This window comes from Juglans microcarpa x Juglans regia, chromosome 5D, assembly GCF_004785595.1.
Source record: "Juglans microcarpa x Juglans regia isolate MS1-56 chromosome 5D, Jm3101_v1.0, whole genome shotgun sequence".
Lineage (NCBI taxonomy): Eukaryota > Viridiplantae > Streptophyta > Magnoliopsida > Fagales > Juglandaceae > Juglans > Juglans microcarpa x Juglans regia.
In genome coordinates, this window is record NC_054602.1 from 10,847,096 (window position 1) to 10,869,371 (window position 22,276).

The window sequence follows — 22,276 nt, forward strand, 5'->3', positions numbered from 1 at the left end:
TATCATTCCAAAAAAAACCGCAGTATGGACCCACCCGGGGATCAGGATCAGGAATCAGGACAGTCATTGGAGTAAAGGTTAGACAGTGTGCGTTCAGATTGGGCCAGCATGAGGTTTCGTCAAAACCACGAGATTGACTTTGACTTTTTGTCAACGTTGGAGCACTGAGATCATCGTGAGAGAGGGCCCTGCCTCTAAAAAGAGGTTGGAGGGTGTGCTTGTGTTGTCTTTATGAAATTAACATCTCATACTGCGCACTACTACTACTACTACTTCACACGGTCTGGTCTTCATTGTTGGCGCGCACTTCGGCGCCTGCATAATTAAGCTCGATCGCTGAATCTTAAACGTACGGGTTTCTTCTTTATTTTTCTTGTCTTCTGAGATAAAATATATCACAGCACAGATATGGTTAGTTTGTTGACTCTCTGGTTCATACTTTGAATCAATACATTAATAGTATACAGGAAGGACATGGGATGGAGACCATGCATGTTTGTTTGTCTTTTTAATCTCAATAGTGCGTTTGAATGTTGAAGTGAATTGAGTTGAATTGATAAAATATTATTAGAATATTATTATTTATTATTATTATTATTATTATTATTATTATTTTAGAATTTAAAAAAAATTAAATTATTTATTATATTTTGTATTAAAATTTGAAAAAGTTATAATGATAAGTTGAGATGAGTTATATTTCCAAACGAAACCAATATTTAAAAAATGTTTTATCTCATCTCATTATTATAACTTTTTAAATTTTTATACAAAATATAATAAACAATTCAACTTTTTCAAATTCTAAAATAATAAGATTACAAAATAATATTCTAACAATATTTTTTTTAACTTTCATTTTTTATCTAAAATCATCTCATCTCATCTCATCTCATCTCTGAATCCAAACCACATATTCACTGATAATTTGTATAAAGATTCATGCACGCCTCTCTTTATCATTGGCTGGCTTTCTAAAATGACGGAAGCAAAGGCAGCTGGAGACCAGATCGATCCGAGAAAGATCCAACAAAGTTATATGTAGGCCTGGGGAGTTGAGAGTGACAACGTCCTAGTCGGTGTAGTTTAGTGGACAGCTTTGACTGACTTTTCCTTTTTTGTTATTGCTAAATAGCGCACCAAGTTTTGATATATACTTTTCCAGGGTATGAGGTATGTGAATGACTGACTTTTCATGTTAATCCACCAATTTTAATATACTTTCTACTGTATTGAGCGGAAATTAAAGACTTCGTTGGCGTGTACTCTGAATAATATATAGTTTTTTTAATCAACGTCAAAAATGTTAAATATGTATGTTGTCTTTAAGAGTTTGAACTCTAGCAAACAAGCTAAATGTTTGTGTGTGTGTGTACATAATATATATGTATATGTCAAGTATTAAAACGGACTTGCTAACAAAAATATTAGAGAGGAATGCTGCTGTCAGCTGAGGTGCCATTGAGGATGCAAGCTAAGAGACAAAAAACAGCGGGGCCTATAGACAAGACATTGTTTTCTTTTATGGGTCCTTTCATTCCCTAAGGATCACGTTCTCGAGGAATATCGTGAGGAGCAGATCAGATGGATGGCAGGCTTGGGGATAATAGGATCGAAACTTCATACTTCCTCCAAAATTATATATTGTAATAAATTGGGATTATTTATTCAACTAATTCTTAATACAGTCACATCTTATACAAGTGCACGCACTTCTTTTAAAAAGAATAAAATTTATTATTAAAAAATTAAATTTTTTTTTTTTATATAAATCTCATATTTATTCACTTTTTTTTTTTAAAAAATAAATATTCAGCATTTACGCTATCTATAATTGTAAATATTATTTATGCAGTGGTTCCTATCAAATAGATAAACACCAAAGCTGGCGAAAATGAGCAAGATTCCGTCAGTATTACATTGGCAAGAGAATGTCCCATCCTAGTTTGTACCATATGATATGGATATTTGTATTTATGCCAAGAGAAAGTGAACCAACCGTTCTCCATTAAAATTGTCTCCATGTTAAGAGAAACATCTTTGTATAAAGCCATCGATATCAAAAGAAGTGTAAGTGTGAGACCCGATCTCATTTCACTGACCCAAAAAAAAAGAAAAAAAAAATACAAGTTTGATTCTAGAGTCTAAACTATGTACTGAACTTATGGACTCCCCCAAAAGGACCATGTGATTCCAAAAACTCTACATAAGTAAAAAGAACAAAACGCCGGTATTAGCACGAAGACGTCAGAAAGAATGAAGGTAACATTGAAACTACAAATATTAAAGAAAGGGGGGTTAAAGAAGAAAAAATATAAACAATAAGTGATTACCGCCCAGGAATGCACCACCCCATTGACAACTATGTGAACAGAGTTACAACATCTCTGCGGTATCCTCTTACCATCAAAAGCCTCTGGACATTCTCCACCAACAAATCCATGTACTCCATGTAGAAATATGCCGGGTGGTTCACTGGAGGTGGTGGTAGGCTCACAAGCACAACTGCAGCCATTCTCGAGTATCTCAGTATTGTTGAATTCAACTTCAGAGTGGTGTAAAGAAACTTCTCCACCTGCTGCTCATTCACAACAACGGCCTTTCCATCTGCCATCAGTGGCGTTCCTTCTCTCTCGGATGCCTCCTTCATCTCAGATAAGTATCGAGTAATTCGATGCTGCGCAGCAGTAAATGCATCTAATGATTCATCTTGCTGCGACCCACTCTCTACTTGTGCATCCCATGATTTCATTGTTATGACAATCACCTCAGCTTGCATCCGAAGATCATACAGAAACTTCTTCACATCAGCCTTGAGCCCCTCTGCATCAGAATCCTCCTCAGCAATGCAAAAGACTTGAATTTTACAACTCTCAAAGCTCTCCTTGGTAAGAAGGAGCTGAGAGAGGAGAAGCATGAGACCGCCATCTCTCACGATCCAATACAAATCTATCGTACCATACTGTCTCTGATACTCGTTGGGCCACTCATCAAGACCTTTAACAATAACAACTGCCTTGTTTGCAACAATACAGTCATTTATTATTCCAACAAAGGTGGCAGGTATTTCAGTTAAGTTTTCACGACGCCATATTTCAGGGTAACGCATCACCACAATGTTTGGCTTGAGGTTACCAAGGCCCATGGTTTGGACAATACCACGGAAGCCCTCTGACATATTAGGTGCTACAACTATCTCTGCTACACCTTCACAACGCTTATAGTCAATGTAGGTACCTAGCTGCTTGCAGGCGGCCTTGGCATCTTCAGCAAGTTCATGATAGTCTCCATCAAGTATGGAGAAAAAGATAGACATTCCACGACCCTTTTTCTTCATGCAGTTTGCAAAGTCAGCAAGTTTTGGATGGCAGGGTACGTTTTCTGGCAGTTTCCCCCACGGCCTGCAGAATACCAGGGGGATTGGATACCAATTCTTTGGGTGCACTTGGTTTGCTGCAATTATTACAAAATTTCAATATATGCATGTACATCCATGATACAAACATACTTGGACCAAGCAGTGAAGGCCCCGTGCAATTTCAAAGCAAACGGCACACAGTATCTTCGCAATTCAATCAGATGAGGAAACAATAGATCAGGAATAATAAGTCTAGGTAGAATCATTTCGGAAGTGAGTAATGCTACTCATCATCCCAACTTCCATCATCCTATGATGTGGCATTAGGTGATTGGAAATTATTTATTGCATTTCATTTGTAAACCTATCATTTAATGCCATATCATGGGATGATGGGAGGATGATGAGAGTTGGGATGATGAATAGATTTTTTCTTCGGAAGTATACGCACCTCCCAATGATCGAAGACTGCGAAGAGCTAGCTGGAAATATGCACTCTTGAAACCATCACCCCAGTCCCCAGCCTTTCCTTTAATGCTCACATAGTAATATATAAGGCTTGCGAGGGCTAGGGACACTATGGTGAATGACCAAGAGATTAAGAACATTATCACTGCATGCAAAACAAAAACAGCACATTAATATGATGATCAGAGGATATTATATCTGCACTTGCTACACACATGCACAGATACGTGGGCATGACCAGGGCACCCAAGCACTAGACCCCACCCTGGCATAACTAGTATTCCCCAGAGAAGAAACCCCACAAATGCATCAAAGTTATCCAACAAATGATAAATGAGTTTAAACATTTTGTGGCATTTTTAAAAATTGTATTGCTCAGCCATGAAAATTCATCCAATCCACCCACTAACATCCATCACTCAAAAGACAAGTCCAAGATTTTCATCATTTCTAAAGACATAAGAACCATCATTTAATCACTCCCAATGATTTACTCAGTCTTGAACATCATTTCGTTTCATATGCTTGCAAATCCCCTAGAAATTCCTACACTACACTTCATCGAAGCCCTTTAATAAATGGACATGAGATCATGTCTCTGATATCATCTGTTGCAAATATGGGAACATATCTGAACATATTCAGCAAATAGGCATATTAAAGTGAAGAAGATCCCTCCCTGTGCTAGCACCTCAATAACATAAGTTACAATTAGAACGTAAGTTACAATAAGCCACCACCTAGGTCCTCTCTTGCCAATGATTTCACTGGATTTTGTTTTGCCAAAACTTCATAAGAATAGAACAAACAATAATTGAAAACAAATTAGGAATGAGATACGTGACAAGGAAACATGCCTATAGAAAGTGATGCGCCAAGAAGTGAGAGGCTCCAGTGGTGAAATTTCCATCGAGGACGCCAGCTGGGAGCATCCAGAAGATCCAGAAGGAAGCAAGATAAGTTCACACCCGCATAACACAGAAGGAAAAACATAGTTACAGTAGGTGTGATAAGATCCAGGTTCCCAATTACGACACACCCAATACAGATGAATGCAGTAAAAAGGGTAGCAATGTGAGGCTCACTGCCATCTGCAACCTTGAAGTAGTTAAGAATAGGCAGGATGTCATCATTGGCTATTGCTGCAAGAAGGCGTGGGGCACCTGTCAGGCTCTGAAGAGCAGCTCCTAACGTTGAAAGAATGATTCCAATGTAAATGATGGCTGGGAAAGGCCAAGCAACTGTAGCCGTAAGAAGCCTGCGTAAAAATTTCATTTCAGATTTCATGCAATTAAAGGAGTTTATTACTAAACCAATATTCATGAAAACTTTTCTTTGAGCATACCCATTGGAAAAAAAAAAAGAAGAAGAAGAAGAAGAAGAAGAAAGAAAGAAAGAACCTGGTAGATACTGGCTACAATCAAATCAAAACCGATGCAAGACAGATACCAAAATAAATTTATTGACCAAGAAATCACTTATACATCAATTTATGTATAACAGGACTGACAATTACTAATTAAGCAGCTTAAACCCCTAGACCCCTACATCAATGAATAACAGCTATTCCAGACTGACAATTACTAATTTCAGACTACAGTTTTTTTTAAGTGTTCAGACTACAGTTTAGAAACAACAAGACGCCATCTGAAGCTATTCCAACTATTTTTAAATACATTAACTAACCAAAATGTCTTCAACCTAACCTGGGCTTTTGATTATCTTTAACTTACTGTAGTTACGTATAATTCTTGAAGTATTTCAGGTTGAATGTTATTCTTTGTGATATCCCTATTGAAGACAGTTTATTCTACAAGGTTCCAAAGATTATTCTATGAAAAAAAATTTTTGATAGATAAAAATAAATTTTATTAGAACTAGTAATAGATGTATACAATAGAGAACACCTAGTTACAAGTTAGGAGCTAAAAATGGATGATAGAAAATCATGAATACTCATCCCACTGAATACAATAGCAGAAGTCTATCTTCAAAAAAAAAAAAACTTTCCATAAAAAATCCTCAGTTAGTTCATATAGTCTTCGTAGTTATTCCAAGTAACTAATTTTTTTATAGTAAAAGTTCTATTAATATTAAAAGAATAAGGCATTGTCTAAGTACATGGGACGTATACAAGAGATCCAAGTACTTAGTTTTTTCTAATTTAAAAAAAAAAAAAAAATTGAACCTGACAGCTTCTATTAACTCAAAGGACTTTGCAAGCAATGATGAAGAAAAGGAAGGAAAACTCACAAATTACAATCTGGTCATATGCTCTAAAGTTCTCTTTTTATAGAAAAAATAAGTAATCAGGGGCTTTTAAATAGTAAATCTTCCACTTTCTCGTTTTCATTCAATTCTATCATAAGACTTCAGTTCTTCTCATGGATGTCAAACTCTGACATGGCATTAAAAATAAAGCAAGTGATCCTCTTTAAATTCTAGCAGCCTAGTTCATCTACTTCACTTCTCATTTTTTTTATTTTCCTATTTCCTTTTTCTGTGCTTTTCATCAATCTTTTTCACAAATTTCAGGATTTAAATTTGGATGCAGTGATGAATCCCTTTGAGAATGGAGCGATCACTCTCTTTTCACAACCAAAATGGTTATCCACTGCACACTGGTGCATGCAAGACCGTCAATTCTTTGTACAAATTATACCCCCACATGCCAGAGCACAATAAAATATCATAATCATTGGTTTAAAGAAATCCCATAAAGCATACTCCACAACAGTTGGTTACATATTTCTCATGGAGTTATGAAGTAAAAGGATTTCAATGTGAGGCCAAACTTATGGGCAAAAAAGACGATAATGCATTGCAACATTTGAAGAACTACTAATTAGCAATAGAGAACTTCAAAGTTTCTTTAAAGTTTCGTTGAAGTTTCTTCTTTCCTCAGACAAAAATTCAAGCACACATATAGAATTGCACCCATGACCTCACCCTCCATCTCTTGGTGCACAGGGGAACAAGATGTCAACTGGCCAAAGAACATTAGCTTCATTCCTACCTATATAAGCTCTTCACCCATTTCTTAGTACATGAAAAATATAAAAGCAGATGGTCTCAGAAGGTATGAACCTTATAACTTAGACCCATTACTCAATAAAACTGGCAGAAAACAAGAAAATATGCAAAATATGTAACAACTTAAATGAGATTACTAAAAATCTAAAGCTTCGTGGGAGGGAGAAAATATGAAAACAAAGAAAAAAATATATATATGTAACTCAAAGCAAAAGGTTAAAACAAAAATACCTGTCCGCCAATAGCTTCTTTCTGGTAGCAAGGGCTCCAAATAACAATACAGAAACTAGATACAACACAGTAGTTGTTAGTGTGGCAGCCAATGTCCCTACGGGAATTGAACGCTGAGTATCTTTCAGTGAAGCTGATCGATTTGAACCTGCCATAATTCCAGTTACAGCAGGGAAAAAAAGACCGACCAATGCACTGAAAAAAGTAAGAAAAATATACGTTAGAAAAATCAACAACTAGCCAAGCTATTTAATGGACAATAAAATATAATTTTTTATAAGTAAGAAGATATTTCATTAATATTGAAATAAGTATAGCCTAAGTACATAGTAAGTACATGAGAGAATACACCTAGTAAAAAACATCAAAACATTCAAACCAAGAGTAAAAAAAAAAAAGTACCGGGTTTTAAACCCGGTACTCGGACCGGGTGTACCCGGGTTTTTCTATGTGGGTACCAGCCCAGGTCTGTTCTGGGCTGGAACCCGGATAACCGGGTTCCAGACCGGGCCGGGAAAAAACCCGGCCCGGATGAACAGGCCTAATTTGAACTCGATCTTGATGAAACAATACATCAATGAGAAGTCCAACCTTGCTTAGGCTAAACATGTGACATGTAGATAAATTTCTAACAGAGATGAGCCATGGAACCATCAACCTATGACTAAGGATCTGTATTCTGGAGGCCCTGCAATTTACCCAAGCCTAGAGCAGAGAAAATCTGAAATTGGTCTTGCTATAATAGCATGAGACCAATAAATGATGTATTACACACACCAGAACTATATCTCATAACAATGACTCCAGACTAAACTATAATGGCATCAAAAAATAAAAGTGCCAAGGCTTACTTGAAATTCCAGTATACACTTCCTTCTGGATCAGGAACACCAGCATCATTAGTATTCTGATAACCTGGACTCCAATTTTCTTTGAAGGTTTCCAAACTCAAGCCCGTGACTCCAACTGTACCAAATTTCCAGAGAAAAAAATTTATTTGATACCTCCACCAAAAAGATTTCGGAACAAGCAGATAAGGATACAAGGATGAGCAGAAGTATATAGTTTTTTGTAAGTATAAACATAAACGTTAAACTCATGTAGAGTATCTGAATGAATGAGCCTTGTTTGAAAAAAAAAAAAAAAAAAGAGGCAATGCTATAATCTCAACTCCAGATCACTATTGGCAACATACAGCACTAACAGAATAAGTATATAATAAACGGTAATAGTGAAGCTTACAAATGTCAAAATGGTCTAAGACTAAAAGTACAGACTCATACTTTGTTCGACCTAAGGCCAAAGTTCACCTGACCTGATCAGCAGAACATTTGCCTATAAAGTAACCAGATTTGCATCGTCGAAATGTAATATAACCACCATGTGAACAAATTGAATGAGTAAAATTCATAAAATGCCATCAAAAGCACTGGGTGGTTGGGTGAGTTAGTGTCAAAAAAGTACCCCACCCAATAGTCGGAATAACCTTTTGATTTATAATGTGTGACAGCCAGGAATCAAGGAGGAAAGGAGAAAGTACAGGGCCAACTTGAGCTTCTGAGCTGACTTCCTCCCCAGCTTGGCTTGATGACCCTAAAGGAGTTGGTTCGGCTCAGTAGGGTACTTATGTGAGGGCCTAGAGTGAACCAAGTGGATAACCAAATCCCATAGAAACTTCCACATTAAAGCCAATATGGCCAAATAGAACCAAGAATGAAGAGGCAACTTGCAATACAATCATTGAAGTACAGAAACCGCCCATAGTTACTTTTTCAATCAAAAGATACCATACTTTAAAAAAACCAGGAAAATCAATGCAGAAAATCTCAACCCAAAAGGGCACACAATACTACCATAATGTGAGACATCAAGTATCTCGAATCTCTCAAATGAAGAAGAGAATCAGTGTGAGAACACACCGACATCTAATCTCTCAAATCCAAATAGTTAAAACTGACTCAAACAGAGGCACGATGATGGATATCTTTTTCTTTTCTTTTCTTTTTTCTTTTTTTTTCTTTTTTTGAAATTAACAATATTGAATTTCATTAAAAGTGCAAAAGGATGCCTATCTAAGAAGGGAAAGAGACAAGAGAGTAAAAAATCTAGTAGTGCTGTGGGTGGTTGACCATTCTTTTAAAGTTGTGGGTGTTCAAAATTAACTTAAGCACATCAGAACCATTCCATGCATAATTGTATCCATATAGACCACATTTTTTAGCTACACTAGCACTCTCTTGGTCTTCAAAAAACCGTGGGTGTTAAGTTCATTCCATACACACCACATTAAGCACATCAGAGCCATCTTTCGTACGCAATGAATTTATGGTCTACCTCAACAAACCGCCAATAGCTAGGAGAAAAAGCAATGCCCACAAAACCGTAGTTACATCACAATGAAGGAATAGATAGTCAACAGTTTCCTTACTCTTTTTGCACATGGAACACCAATCTAAGGCCATAAAACGCCTCTTCCTTAAGTTGTCTATAGTCAAGATCTTACAATCACTGCCATCCATACAACAAAAGACACCCTCAAGAGGGATTTATTCTGCTAACTGCTTTTCCAAGGAAAGAATGTTCAGCCATGGGATGCACTATTTGATAGAAAGATCTAACCCCAAACTTTCTTTTTTTAAACGAATCCACACCAATTGATGCTAGCAGTCTTCCTTTTCTCAGAAAAATATGGGATGTTGAGAATCGAAGAGAATGATTCCACTTCCCAATCTGCACTGGTCTAATAAAGGTTATATTCTAATGTTACAGATAAAAAGGTTATGATCCAATGTTGACTACCACTATTGATTCAGTACATATCAGCTATTAAGGTCTCCCTACAAACAGATATTTTGAATAATTCTGGATATATTTCCTTCATGGCTTGATCTCCGAACTATACATCATGCCAAAAACTAATTCTTGAACACCCCCCCCCCCACCTTATATGTAGTTGACCTAGAGAATTTCCCCCATCCTCTATGAAGTTTTTCCATACCCCCACTCTGAGTGGCCCATTAACAGCATTCGAGCACCATCCACATGACAATGGATCGCTCCCAATTTGTATCTAGTGTGCTACATATCATGATAAATCCATGGTGACACACACACAAGCTTGTACATCATACCGGTCATCTTCAATATTTCTATACATTGATGTGGATCCAAAAAGGACTAACAGGAGAGGACACATAACGCATTCAACCAAAAGGTACTTTGGCATGTCTATTGATGCTCTTGACCACAAGAAATTGACAGCGTTACAAATCATGTTTGAAATTCCTCTTGCAATAAGTCGCACAAAGTTTAATGTTAAATCAAATGTATATGAAAGAGAGAGGTCATATATAAAACATGAAAATATAAAATACACTCACGTGCAGGTTTGTCCTTCCTTGCCAAAAAGATTCCTATGAATATGCAGAACAGCGAGAATAGAACAGGTACAAGGAAAGCAGGTGCAACCCGATTGATCATCCTCACACCACCAAATACGATAAAGCATAGAACGATAGTCACAACAATCCCATAAATTTGCAAGTCATGTAAACTTGGACTTTCTACTCGCTCAACTGCTGTGACATTAACATTTGTGATGGTCTCTGCATTGACAACATGAAAAATTAGTACAATATACAATTTTTTTATGTCTTTGCATGCTTCGCTTATCAGTAGCAACTACCAAAACAACCGTCAGCAATTCAACCGAACAGACATGAATCTCATAGGAAGGAAACGTGCGCATAGTTCTGGAGAATACACTCCACAAAGCTGTTCCGCACACAAGAGGGTAAAAAATGTGGAAGATGTGTTCTTTTGCATTTGTTTTTTGTTTCATTTTTTTTTTCAAAACAGTAGACTTTCTGTTCTGGCCAACAGGGTTAACCAGTGCAGAATAGAAGGAAGAACTTTAGTATGAAACATATTGGGTCATAATTCCACAAGGTCAAAATTCTGTAACAACCGGAATTGCACAACCGTTACATGGTAAACAATCTTTCCATCTGTCAATGAGAGGAGACAGAGGACTCATAATTATCACTATACCATCAATATAACTTTTTACCACATCTGCTACTGAGCAAATGCTGGACCTATGCATGCTGGTGTAAAACAATGCTGGCATCAGGCAGAAGGTCAGAGTTTGTACTATTACCACAATTGTAGTTGCTGAAATGTATATAAAACCAAATTACTCAAAACTGTCATCTGTCAACTATTGGTTTGAAATAACAGGCTCAAGAATATTATCTACAAAAAGACATTCTTGAGGAAAATCTCAATGGTGACCTCTAAAAATCCCAGCAGCTGGCACAGCTTTCATAAAGGTTTCAACAGCTCCTAACACATACCTGGAACCACAAGTACATGAAATGGAAAAGTTAACAAATGAACTGTACTCATATAATACAAAAGCAATCAACAGCATAAACCATCTATAGCATGTCTAAACTACATTGTTCTAAAGGACATCAACCATATATATCATGCTGTTATCGCATTTACATATAATACACTCACAGGGCTCCAGCAACTGCATTCCCAAGGAAAAAACAGAGTCCAATGCTAACTCCAACTTCTGGACCAAGGGCACGACCAATGAGATAGTATGGTCCCCCACCCTAGAAGCAAAGCAAACAATCTAAGATCACTTTACATTAATTCCAATGTGACCTATTTTGGCAAAATAACTTACAGGACACGACAAAATAAAATTAATGCAAGTGAATTCTCATTCCTAGGGCACATTACCAAATGCGACGTGCAATATACACTATAATGAAGCATTACCACGATCATTTCCGTCATACTCTGCCTTTTTTCTTATGTTTTGAAGCTGTTTCAAGTCTGAAAATTAAACTGGCTACATCAGAATCAGTGTTTGTGGGAGCCATTGCATATACCAATAGATTGGCTAGAATTCTTGGTTGTGGGGTGACAGCTTTATCTATTAGTAATTGCGACTTCCTTTGAGGGTTTCATTCAAGGCCAGATCTATTTCGATAACATTCTTGAAAAGATGGAATGTTGATTGCTATGGTGGAAGCGACTATTTGTCAAAAGAAGGCTAGCTAACTTTCATCAAAATACTTTCTTTTTTTTTTTTTATCAGTAAAAAGTAAGTTTCATTAATATGAATGAAAATAGGCATAGCCCATGTATACAGGGAGTATACAATAGAAAACACCTAAATACATTCTCAAAACACTTAAATTAGAGACAAGAACTCAAGTACACTATTTCCATTAAGAACAATGGCTGAAAACCATAGGAGTAAAGTGTGTATGAAAAAATTCTGAAGCTCCGCCATTGTGCGCTCCCTATCTTCAAAGCACCGTGCATTCCTTTCCATCCAAGTACACCACATAATGCACAATGGGATCATCTTTCAAGCTGCTGCTACCTGAGAACAACCTTGTAGACTCTTCCAACAAACAAGCAGGTCAGCCACATTTGCCTGCATAACCCATGCGACATCCACTCTACTAAATATCCCGTTCCACAGTTCTCTCGTCACCTCACAATGCAATAATAGATGGTCAACTTATTCTCCATATTTTTTGCACAAACAACACCAATCCATCACAATGAGACCCATTTTTCCTTAAATTATCCATGGTTAGAATTTTTCCAAGTGCCGCAATCCACACAAAAAAAGCCACTTTGGATGGTACGCGAGACCTCCATATGCTTTTCCATGGGAAATGTACATTACCTTGTGATGCCAGAATTTTATAATATGTCTTGACTGAGAACTTCTTGCTGCCCCTGCGCCTCCATTGTAACCTATCACCCTGTGCCGTTAGTCTTCCTGATGAGTATATCAAACTAAAAAATTCTGAAACGGTAGACAATTCCCAATCATGGTTATCCCGAGTGAATAAAACATTCCATTGATAAGAGCCTTGGGCAAACACAAGCAAATCCGCCACTGAAGCCTCCCTATTAGCTGCAATGTTATAGAGAGCTGGGAAGGCCCTCTCTAGAGAACGCTCTCCACACCAAACATCATGCCAAAACCTTATGCGAGTACCCTGTCCAACCACAAATAGAATCTTGTTTTGAAAGCATTGCCATCCCCCCCTTATATATATCCACAAACCCACACCATACCCCCCCCCCCTCCTCACTTCATTAGAGCACCAACCCCCCAAGCAGCACCATGTCTAGAATTTACGACTTCCTTCCACAAAGACTCCCCTTGCACATGATACCTCCATAGCTATTTCCCCAGTAGCGCTTTATTGAAAGTCCTCAAATTGTGCACACCCAATCCTCCACTCGAAACTGGAGAGCAAACTTTATTCCAATTAACAAGATGGAATTTGGTTTCCTCCCCCAGACCACCCCACAAGAAAGCCCAGAATAACTTCTCGATCCGATGCGCCACCCCCGCAGGCAACGGGAATAGAGATAGGAAATAGGTTGGGGGTTAGATAGAGTGCTAGTGATCAGTGTGAGTAGCCCTCCCTTCGATAGATACAGTTGCTTCCACCCAGCCAACCGTTTCTCCACTCTCTCAATAACCCTTTCCCAGATACCTCTAGCTTTGAAAGTGGCCCCCCAAAGGAAGGCCCAAATATTTCATAGGCAAAGAAGACACTTCACGCCCCAACATATCTACTAGTAGACTGATATGAGGCACCTCACCCAGTGCCACCATCTCAAATTTGCCCAAGTTTACCTTGAGTCCCGTCATGGCCTCGAAGCACAACAAAAGTGCTCGTATAGCTTGAATTTGACCCACCTCCGCTTCACAAAAGAGAAGTGTATCATCTACAAATAAAAGATGTGAGATCATGACAGAACCATAAGTACCATTGCCCACCGAAAAACCAGCTATGAAGCCACCATCTACAACTGCCTTCACCATCCTACCAAGTGCCTCCATAACAATAATGAAAAGAAATAGAGACAATAGGTCCCCTTGCCGCAAGCCGCGAGAACTATTAAAGAAACCCGTTGGAGTACCATTAACTAGCACTAAGAAATGCACAGTAGTTATGCAATATCGAGTCCATGAAATCCACCTGTCTCCAAAACCACACCTCCCAAGTAAGTAAAGGACAAATGTTTCAAATGGACCCAGCTGGGGAGCCCAATCCTATAAAAATGTTTCAAATGGATTCCTTATGGGGTGGAATTGATGACGAATTCAAGTTTATTCACCTATATCCAATTAACCCAACTGGGGAGCCCAATCCTATAAAAATGTTTCACATGGATTCCTTATGGGGTGGAATTGATGAAGAATTCAAGTTTATTCTAGTCGATTGATATAATATTTATACTCCGGTTTCTTCAAGAGGGGGTTGCGAGTCATAAATTTGTTAGTGTTGTGCTTTGATAGAAGAATAGCTCTGATGATTTGCCACATAGAGGGAGGCAGCATGGCGATTGGCGGCGGACAAGTATGGCAGCATGTGGGGCAGGTGGTGCTTTAATGAGATCAGTGGGCCTTCGGCCTTGTGGCGTTAGTGTGTGGAAAGGCATAAGGAAGGGCTGGGGGATTTTCTCTAGCTATATCAAATTTAAGGTGGGAGATAGGGAGATAAAATTTTGGCATTACGTATGGCACCGCAATTAGCCTCTGAAAGCTAGTTTCTGGATAATAAAGCATCAGTAGAAAATTCCTGACAAGTTTCAAACAACACAAGACAAATGGAACATAGACTCACATCATTGGGAATAGTAGTTTTTTCCTCATTCTTCAACCTTTTATACTCTACTAGGTTTAGAGGTGGTAGAGAGGATCAGATGTGGTGGGTCCCATCTAGAAGAAAAAAGTTTTGAGCTAAGATCCTTTTACCAGCCATTGCACCCCGTGAATACCCCTTTTCCTTAGAAAGTATCTGGCAGAACAAAACTCCATTGAGAATGGAATTCTTTGCGTGGACTGTTTCATTGGGAGATCCTTAATATGGATGATATGAGAAGGATAATTTTAGTAATGGATTGGCACTGCATGTGCAAAAAGAGCGAGGAAACAGTTGATTATTTGCAGCTGCACTGAAAAGTTGTTCAAACAGTTTCGGCCTCGGTATTCCATCTTTGATGTTGATTAGGTGATTCCACAAAGGGTTGTGGAGTTGTTTGACGAGTTGGAGAAGTCAAAATGTTGATCATGCAGTATGGAAGCTTAGAGAATTGTCCCATCTTGTTTGACATGGTGCATGTGGAATGAATGTAATGCTCGAAATCTCAAAGATTGCGAGAAAATGGTGGACAAAGTTAAATTCATGTCAAAGCCTATTTTGATAAATGTCGGCCTAGAAAAGTCCTTGCCTTTCTAATTATTTTGATCTTATGGCTCTTTATCCTCCCTCTTCCTCCTAGTTGGGCTCTATCTCTTGTATACACCCCATGTACTTGGGTCGTTACCCTTTCTGCTTTTTAATAAAGTTGAAATACTTACAACAAAATGAATAAATTTGTTTTCCTTCCTCCAAAATGTCGTAATGATCCTAGGACCAAATGGCACCCCATCTCCCATAAATGAGAGATGGAGGGTCAAGTCACGAGTTTAATCCCATATCAGTGAGTGAGTTGTATGTAATGGCAATCAAGACAAGATCCCAATTCCCTCGTAAATGTGTAGCAAAGAATAACAAACTACCCAACTTATTCCTGATAAGCATAATAACATGTTAACAACGAACATGTTAGTCATGAACTATCTACTGGCATCCAAGAGATGATCTTTGCTTTTCTAAAGCATGATTAATGAACACATTTGCTTGTAAGAAAAAAGAGCTAACAAATTTTTCTTTATAGTCATCACCCCAACAGCAATAAGAGAACCAAAGCTAGTAAGTTGCTTGCAAACAATGTCTACCTTCATCGCACCATTAGTTGCAATGGCACTCAGTGATATTCCAGTCAGAAAAGTGCACAAGCCACAGAAAGATACCAGCAACAGAGACTCGCCTATGCCAGCCATACCAACAATCCTGCAACTCATAATTTGAAAAAAGAAATCACTACAATATAGTTTATCTAACAAGAAAAGGCAACAAATTAAATTCAGCCACTTACAAAAAGCTGCAGTAAAAATACAGCTAAACAAGTTACAATGATCAGCATCCAGTCAAAAATAAATCAATACTCAGTATTGCAGGCTACATTTTATGTACCTGATAGATTACCCATAATGAACATATGATGAGTTCTTTAGAAGGGGTGAGGCAGGGAGACAGGGAAGAAGAAGGGGAAAGGGGGATGGGATGAGAGAGAGAGAGAGAGAGAGAGAGAGAGAGAGAGTTGCAAAGACACTGTAACAGACAATGTCTAACTTCTGTTTCTATGTTTTTTTCCCTTTCTTCTCAAAGAAGTGTCTGAAAACAACCAAGAGAGTTGCCCGCTTACAAATTTTTTCTCCTAATGAATGAGAAATTAATCTCTGATACAACCCCCTAGGGAATTTACAAGTGACGTTAAAGGGTCTATATGCAATTCAGACAATTATACCTCACACATGATCTGCTAGATTGCAGGATCATAGTAAACTTTGCATGACATAGATTCACATGATTCTAAATATTTTCCTTCGTTAATAGTCAAGCCACTAAAAAAGCAAGGAAACTCTGGCCCTAATCTGCCGTTAGCTAAGTTCGTATATCGGTAGAGTAACAGCTTATACTTTAATTTGGCAATTTCCAAATTTGGCTCAAAGGAAGGGAGGTAGCACACCAATCACAAAACTAAATATACATGTATGTAGTTCTTCCCCTACAAATGGAACAACACTAAGGTAAGATTGCTGTGTTCCCAACCCCAGAAGTCCTCATCATCAAACCCTGTGCCTGGACCAAAGCTTCCACATTCAGCACCAGCCACTCCACGCTAATTTGACCTAAAGAAACATCTTTTTTTTTTTTATAAGTCAACAAGTATTATTGATCAAATAATGGGCAAAAATGCCAATTACAAAATTCATATGCCCTATCTAAGTAGGCACATTAGAAACAAGGAAATCATGAAGATCCATGCCATTAAAGTCCATAGCAATGGCCCAAGTACAAAGAATTCTAAAAAAGAAAAATTTTAGCTCCTCCATCAATCTCTCCTTGTCTTCAAACATTTGCTCGTTGCACTCCTGCCACAAGCACCACATAATACAAGTAGGGATCATCTTCCAAACCGCTTTAATCTGTTGCATGGCTCGAATAGAATTCCAGCACGCCAATGTTTTCACCACTATCTCCGGCATAACCCACGCTAGGTCCATTCTACAGAACACCTCATTCCATAGTACCTTGGCTAACTCGCAGTGTAAAAGTAGATGATTCACTAACTCACCCCCTCTTCTACACATACAACACCAATCTGCAATGATTACCCTCTTTTTCCTCAGATTATCCGTGGCGAGAATCTTGCCTAAGTAAGTTGTCCACACAAAAAATGAAGCTTTGGGGGGTGCCTTGTGCCACCAAAGCCTTCTCGAAGGAAACTGTGTATCCGGTTCTCGTGTGAGAGCCTTATAAAAGGAACGAACAATAAACACCCCTCCCTGCTGGTGTCCACCACAAACCATCTTCATACTGGATGTTCGGTCGTATGGAATATATGCGACTATAAAAATCTACAAAACTACTCATCTCCCAATCATGTGCCGCCTTTATGAAATTGATATTCCAATGAATACGCCCTCCCAAGATCCCCATAACCTCCGCCACTGTGACATCTTTGGCACTTGCAATTTGCAAAAAGTAATGGAAACAAAACTTGTAGGGCACTATTACCACACCAAGCATCCTTCCAAAATCTAATCCCGGAACCTGCACCCAACTGAAGCCTAGTGTGTCGATGAAGACCTCCCACCCTCTTCTTATGTGCTTCCATAGCCCCACTCCATAAGCCCCTCTAACTTCTCTAGTACACCAACCCCCCTCTAAACCACCATATTTGTTTTCAATCATCGTTTTCCATAGAGCTTTTGGTTCCTTGTTATATCTCCACAACCATTTACCAAGTAACGCCCGATTAAACATCCTCAAATTTCTAATACCCAACCTGCCACAAGAGATAGGACGACACACCATCTCCCACTTGACTAAATGGAACTTAAACTCCTCCCCCAAGCCTCACCACAATAAATCACGTTGTAACTTCTCGATACGGCCTGCCACACTTGCCAGTATAGGAAATTGAGATAAGAAATAAACCTAAAGAAACATCTCAGACCCTACCAGAGCTTCTCTCAACTATGTGCAGCACCATTACCCCCCATCAACTGCAATTAATTCCAAATACTTAGCTTTAAGGTGTAACTATCAATTTGTGAGGCAAAAAAACAATCCAGAGAGAATTAAGCTATTTCATCATAATAAATGGCTTAACAAAGACTGAATTTAGTGTGCGCGCGCATGTGTGTGTGTGTCAGAGAGAGAAAGGCTCATGTTACTGGGAAAAAGGGCCTCTTTGAGCTTTACTTCTAGACTTTAAAGACTTGAGATCCTTTTCTTCTTGTTGTTAGTTTGGTGTTTCCTTCTATATACTTGTGTACTTGGGTCACACTCATTTGCACTCTTAATAAAATGCATTGATTATATTTATCAAAAATAAAATAAAATGCATAGATTATCAAAAAAGGCTATAGAAGTGTTTTCTTTTAAAGTACTCTTAATTCTAATGTACTATTTATTTCTCCTTTGAAGCCCTTGCCCCTACTACTTTAAATCTGCATCTTGATTGCTTTAGATTTAGGGCACGTTTGGACACTTAGAATGTCTCATAATGTTGTGAATAGTAGTGAAATAGTTTGTGAATAGTAATGAATGGTTTGAGTTAAGATATTTTATTGGGTTTTAGGAAATGAGAGAGAAATAGTTGAATAAAAATATTAAGTTAAAAAATTGTTAAAATATCATTTTTTAATATTATTTTTATTTTAAAATTTGACAATGTTGTATTGTTTTTTGTGTTTTGTTTGGAAGTTTGGGAAAGTTATATTGGGTTTTGTGTTTGGATAATGATTAGGTAATTATTAAATGAAAAGTTGATTATTTGAAATTGAAAAGTGTACTGTGTTTGAGTGATGTTTGGGAAGGAAATTATGAGAAGTTTTGAGAATATCTGAGAATATCTCGTTACCAAAACAAGGACTTAACTTCAAGCTTTCGAAATGTTTAACGATATTGACCTTTGGCAGAGAATTAAAAGGCGGTAACATGAGGAAGCACGATAACAATGAGAAGCATTGATTATGACTTCAAAAGGTTCTGATACCAATCACATAGAGAAATGCACACCACTCAAAGAACCTTTTCAATTGAATGTGTAGGCCATTTTACCTATTATTGTATTATCTTCGTCGCCTCATTCTCTTAGACCTTAATAGTAAGTTTGTTGTCGTCCATACAAACAGTAATCATGCCATGATAAACCTCCACATTGCTCCATACTATCAGCTTTTAGTTAAACTTTTGACTTACTAAATCAATTAACAATGAAACATTTCGAGTCAAAAAGATAATTTCACATGGGAAAACATACACCAATCAAATCATACAAATTTTAGAAATGGCATCAGCAACTGAAGGAATTTTTTCTCAATTTATAACTGCATGCATGCCCTTTACATGAGTAAAATTACAATGTGATGATTGCACAAAAGAAATATCAGGAAATACGAGAATTACCATGAAAATCGGATGTAGTAGATAATTCCCAGTATGCTTTGTAAGCAAGGGACAAATACACCCATCAGAGTACCCAGTTTGAGATCAGCAGGCTGCATACAATTGCATCAGAAGGGGAAAAAAAAAAAAAAAGCATCAGAAATATGGTACAATGCAGAGCCCAAGGTCAATGTGATACAACATTAACAACCAAAGTCAATTTCCAAGCAAAAGAACAACAACATTTGACAACAAAAATACCCATCTGGTCCACGCCTCAAAAAACTGAATCTCGATAAAAATTCTGAGCTTACACCAAACGAGTCTCTATTGGCATTTTTTTATTTTATTGGCACCGAGCATCCAAGAAAAGGTCTCTATTGGCATTTAACCTATTGTGCATGTTTCCCATCTCTACTTGAAAAACAAGTGGGCTATTTCAAGGAAAAGTGACCAGTCTTTTAGATTACACAAAAGACAATATCATACTTTCTTATTTAACACCACGGTAAGAACCTCGAAGGATATTCATAACTTTCATGGGTTAAAAGATATTTAAAAGCACAAGTCTTCTTGAGATTGTCGTTTTGTCAACTATGATGCTTTTATTTCAAATCATTGATCGAACAAACCATTTCTATCAACAAATAAAACAAAATAAAAGTATACCACAACAAATGGAAGAATAACTTATGCAAGCAAACAGCAGAATGTTAAACAGCCATCATATACCTTAGGCTGCCCAATGGTAATAGCGACATCCTCACCGTCTCTAGGACTTGAAGGTGCTGGAATCTGCTCCCCTGTCATACTGGAATATATAAAGTGGATCTTAACATTTTTCAACGAAGAGATGGAGTAAATTCAGAAACACTATCGAAAAACCACAGCAATAGACCTCCTGAGACCAAGAATATTGACAAGAGAATCGAAACCAAACAATTCCAGTTTCGAGTCTCCCTGTGGTCCATTAGCTTGCTTATGTGTCGGCAAAGACCCTTCTTTCAAATCGGTATCCACGGTTGCCTGCGTGCCCGCTTTAATTTTTCTGCCACAAACAGATCAAAGAGATTGAGCAAGACTCTAGGCAAAATATGGTACTTTAGGTTCTTTGAGCTCTCTTGTGTCAAATGTAGATAAAAATACACAGTTTATTTTTTAATACATATAGATCAATAACAAAATGTGTAAAAAGATTCCATTACCTTTTCTAAGTACAGAGAAAACAATGCAAAGGAATGAATAATAAAGATGGAACGAAATGTAAAGACTTGTCAAAAACATGAATGAATGGAAAGAAAAGAAATTCATGACTTGACCATTTTAACTTTTTCCGCGTTTACAGGAAGTGGAAAACTGGACTTTCACATACTATAACAAAGGGAATGAAGCATTCGGCTCACTCTTGGGGGCAATGCGTAGGAGGGGAAGAAGATCTTCTAAACAAAACAAGGGAATGTTGTATAAATCATTATTATAACACAGACATGAACTATTGTTAGATTCCATGAACAGCGGAAATCTAATCAGAATATTCCTAATAAAAATGTGAGTTCATACCAAAATCTAAAGTCCTTCTAACAAGTTAGGTTTTCTTATAAACTTCATATAAATAAATATATATTCAGTAAGGCCCGCGCAATAACGTGTTTATGCCAGCTATCTTAAGGCCAATACAATCTTTTTATTTCAAGCGGAACCGAAAAATTCACTTACTCCACGAGAGCATTGAAAGAGATAATAATACGAAGTAATCTTAGCAGTAATTAAGACTCAAAGCATGAAGAAATAAAATGAAAGACAACAGTCCCATCCTACACAGTTGCTTGAACTTCATAACACATTAGGGAGACAATTGCATTGCAACTTCTTTTCACTCAGAATTCTAACAGAATTCTAACACCCATGAAATCAAGAAAAACATTTATAGAAAATTGATACATGGGGAGAGAGAGGGGGATGTACTTGAGGGAAGCTTGGTGATTTGAGAAGGTGGCGGTGGCGGAGGAGGACCCAGGATCCATGGAAGACATCTGGAGCACGGCGCGATCATTGGCCACAACGGGCCGGTACTTGCGCCCGCTTATTCGACCCGGGAACTCTTCATCGGCGCTCTCAATATCTCCATTGTCCATTTCCTCCTCCTCTGCTTCGGCTTCTGATTATTCTTCTTCTTTCTTATTTAGATCTAAAAAGTGCCAATTCTATACGATAGATTTAATAAAGATCAGAGATAGATCCAAGACCAGGCATTTGATATACAAGTTTTACAATCTTGATTTATGTGAGAGAGAGAGAGAGAGAGAGAGAGACGTAATGGAATTGAAGGGGTGGGGGTAAAGTGGAGAAAATCTGAATCTAGTGAGTTCGTACCTCTTTTATTTAACTGAAAAGGACGTTGACGCGAAATAGGGCGATGTAATAGGGAATAGGATATTTAGTAATTTACTCCTTTTTTTTTTTTTTTTTTTTTTTTAAGAAATGATATGTAGAGACACTGCGTAATTTAAAAAAAAAAAATTGAATAAATATAAAATTTATATAAAAAAAAATTAATAATAAA

At 37.6% G+C, this 22,276-nt stretch overlaps 1 protein-coding gene across 1 annotated transcript; it reads right to left on the reverse strand.

Moving 5' to 3' along the window:
• Positions 1 to 2,233: 2,233 nt before the first annotated feature.
• On the reverse strand, positions 2,234 to 22,080 carry LOC121264867 (cation-chloride cotransporter 1-like). Its single transcript, XM_041168192.1, has 13 exons — positions 21,679 to 22,080; positions 20,612 to 20,761; positions 20,446 to 20,524; positions 19,735 to 19,826; positions 15,930 to 16,044; positions 11,615 to 11,715; positions 11,384 to 11,445; positions 10,471 to 10,695; positions 7,942 to 8,056; positions 7,091 to 7,285; positions 4,684 to 5,084; positions 3,810 to 3,971; positions 2,234 to 3,453 (listed from the first exon to the last, which is right to left on the reverse strand). Exons 1-13 carry the CDS (start codon positions 21,846 to 21,848, stop codon positions 2,363 to 2,365), a joined length of 2,958 nt encoding a protein of 985 aa, XP_041024126.1. The 5' UTR covers positions 21,849 to 22,080; the 3' UTR covers positions 2,234 to 2,362.
• Positions 22,081 to 22,276: the final 196 nt, after the last annotated feature.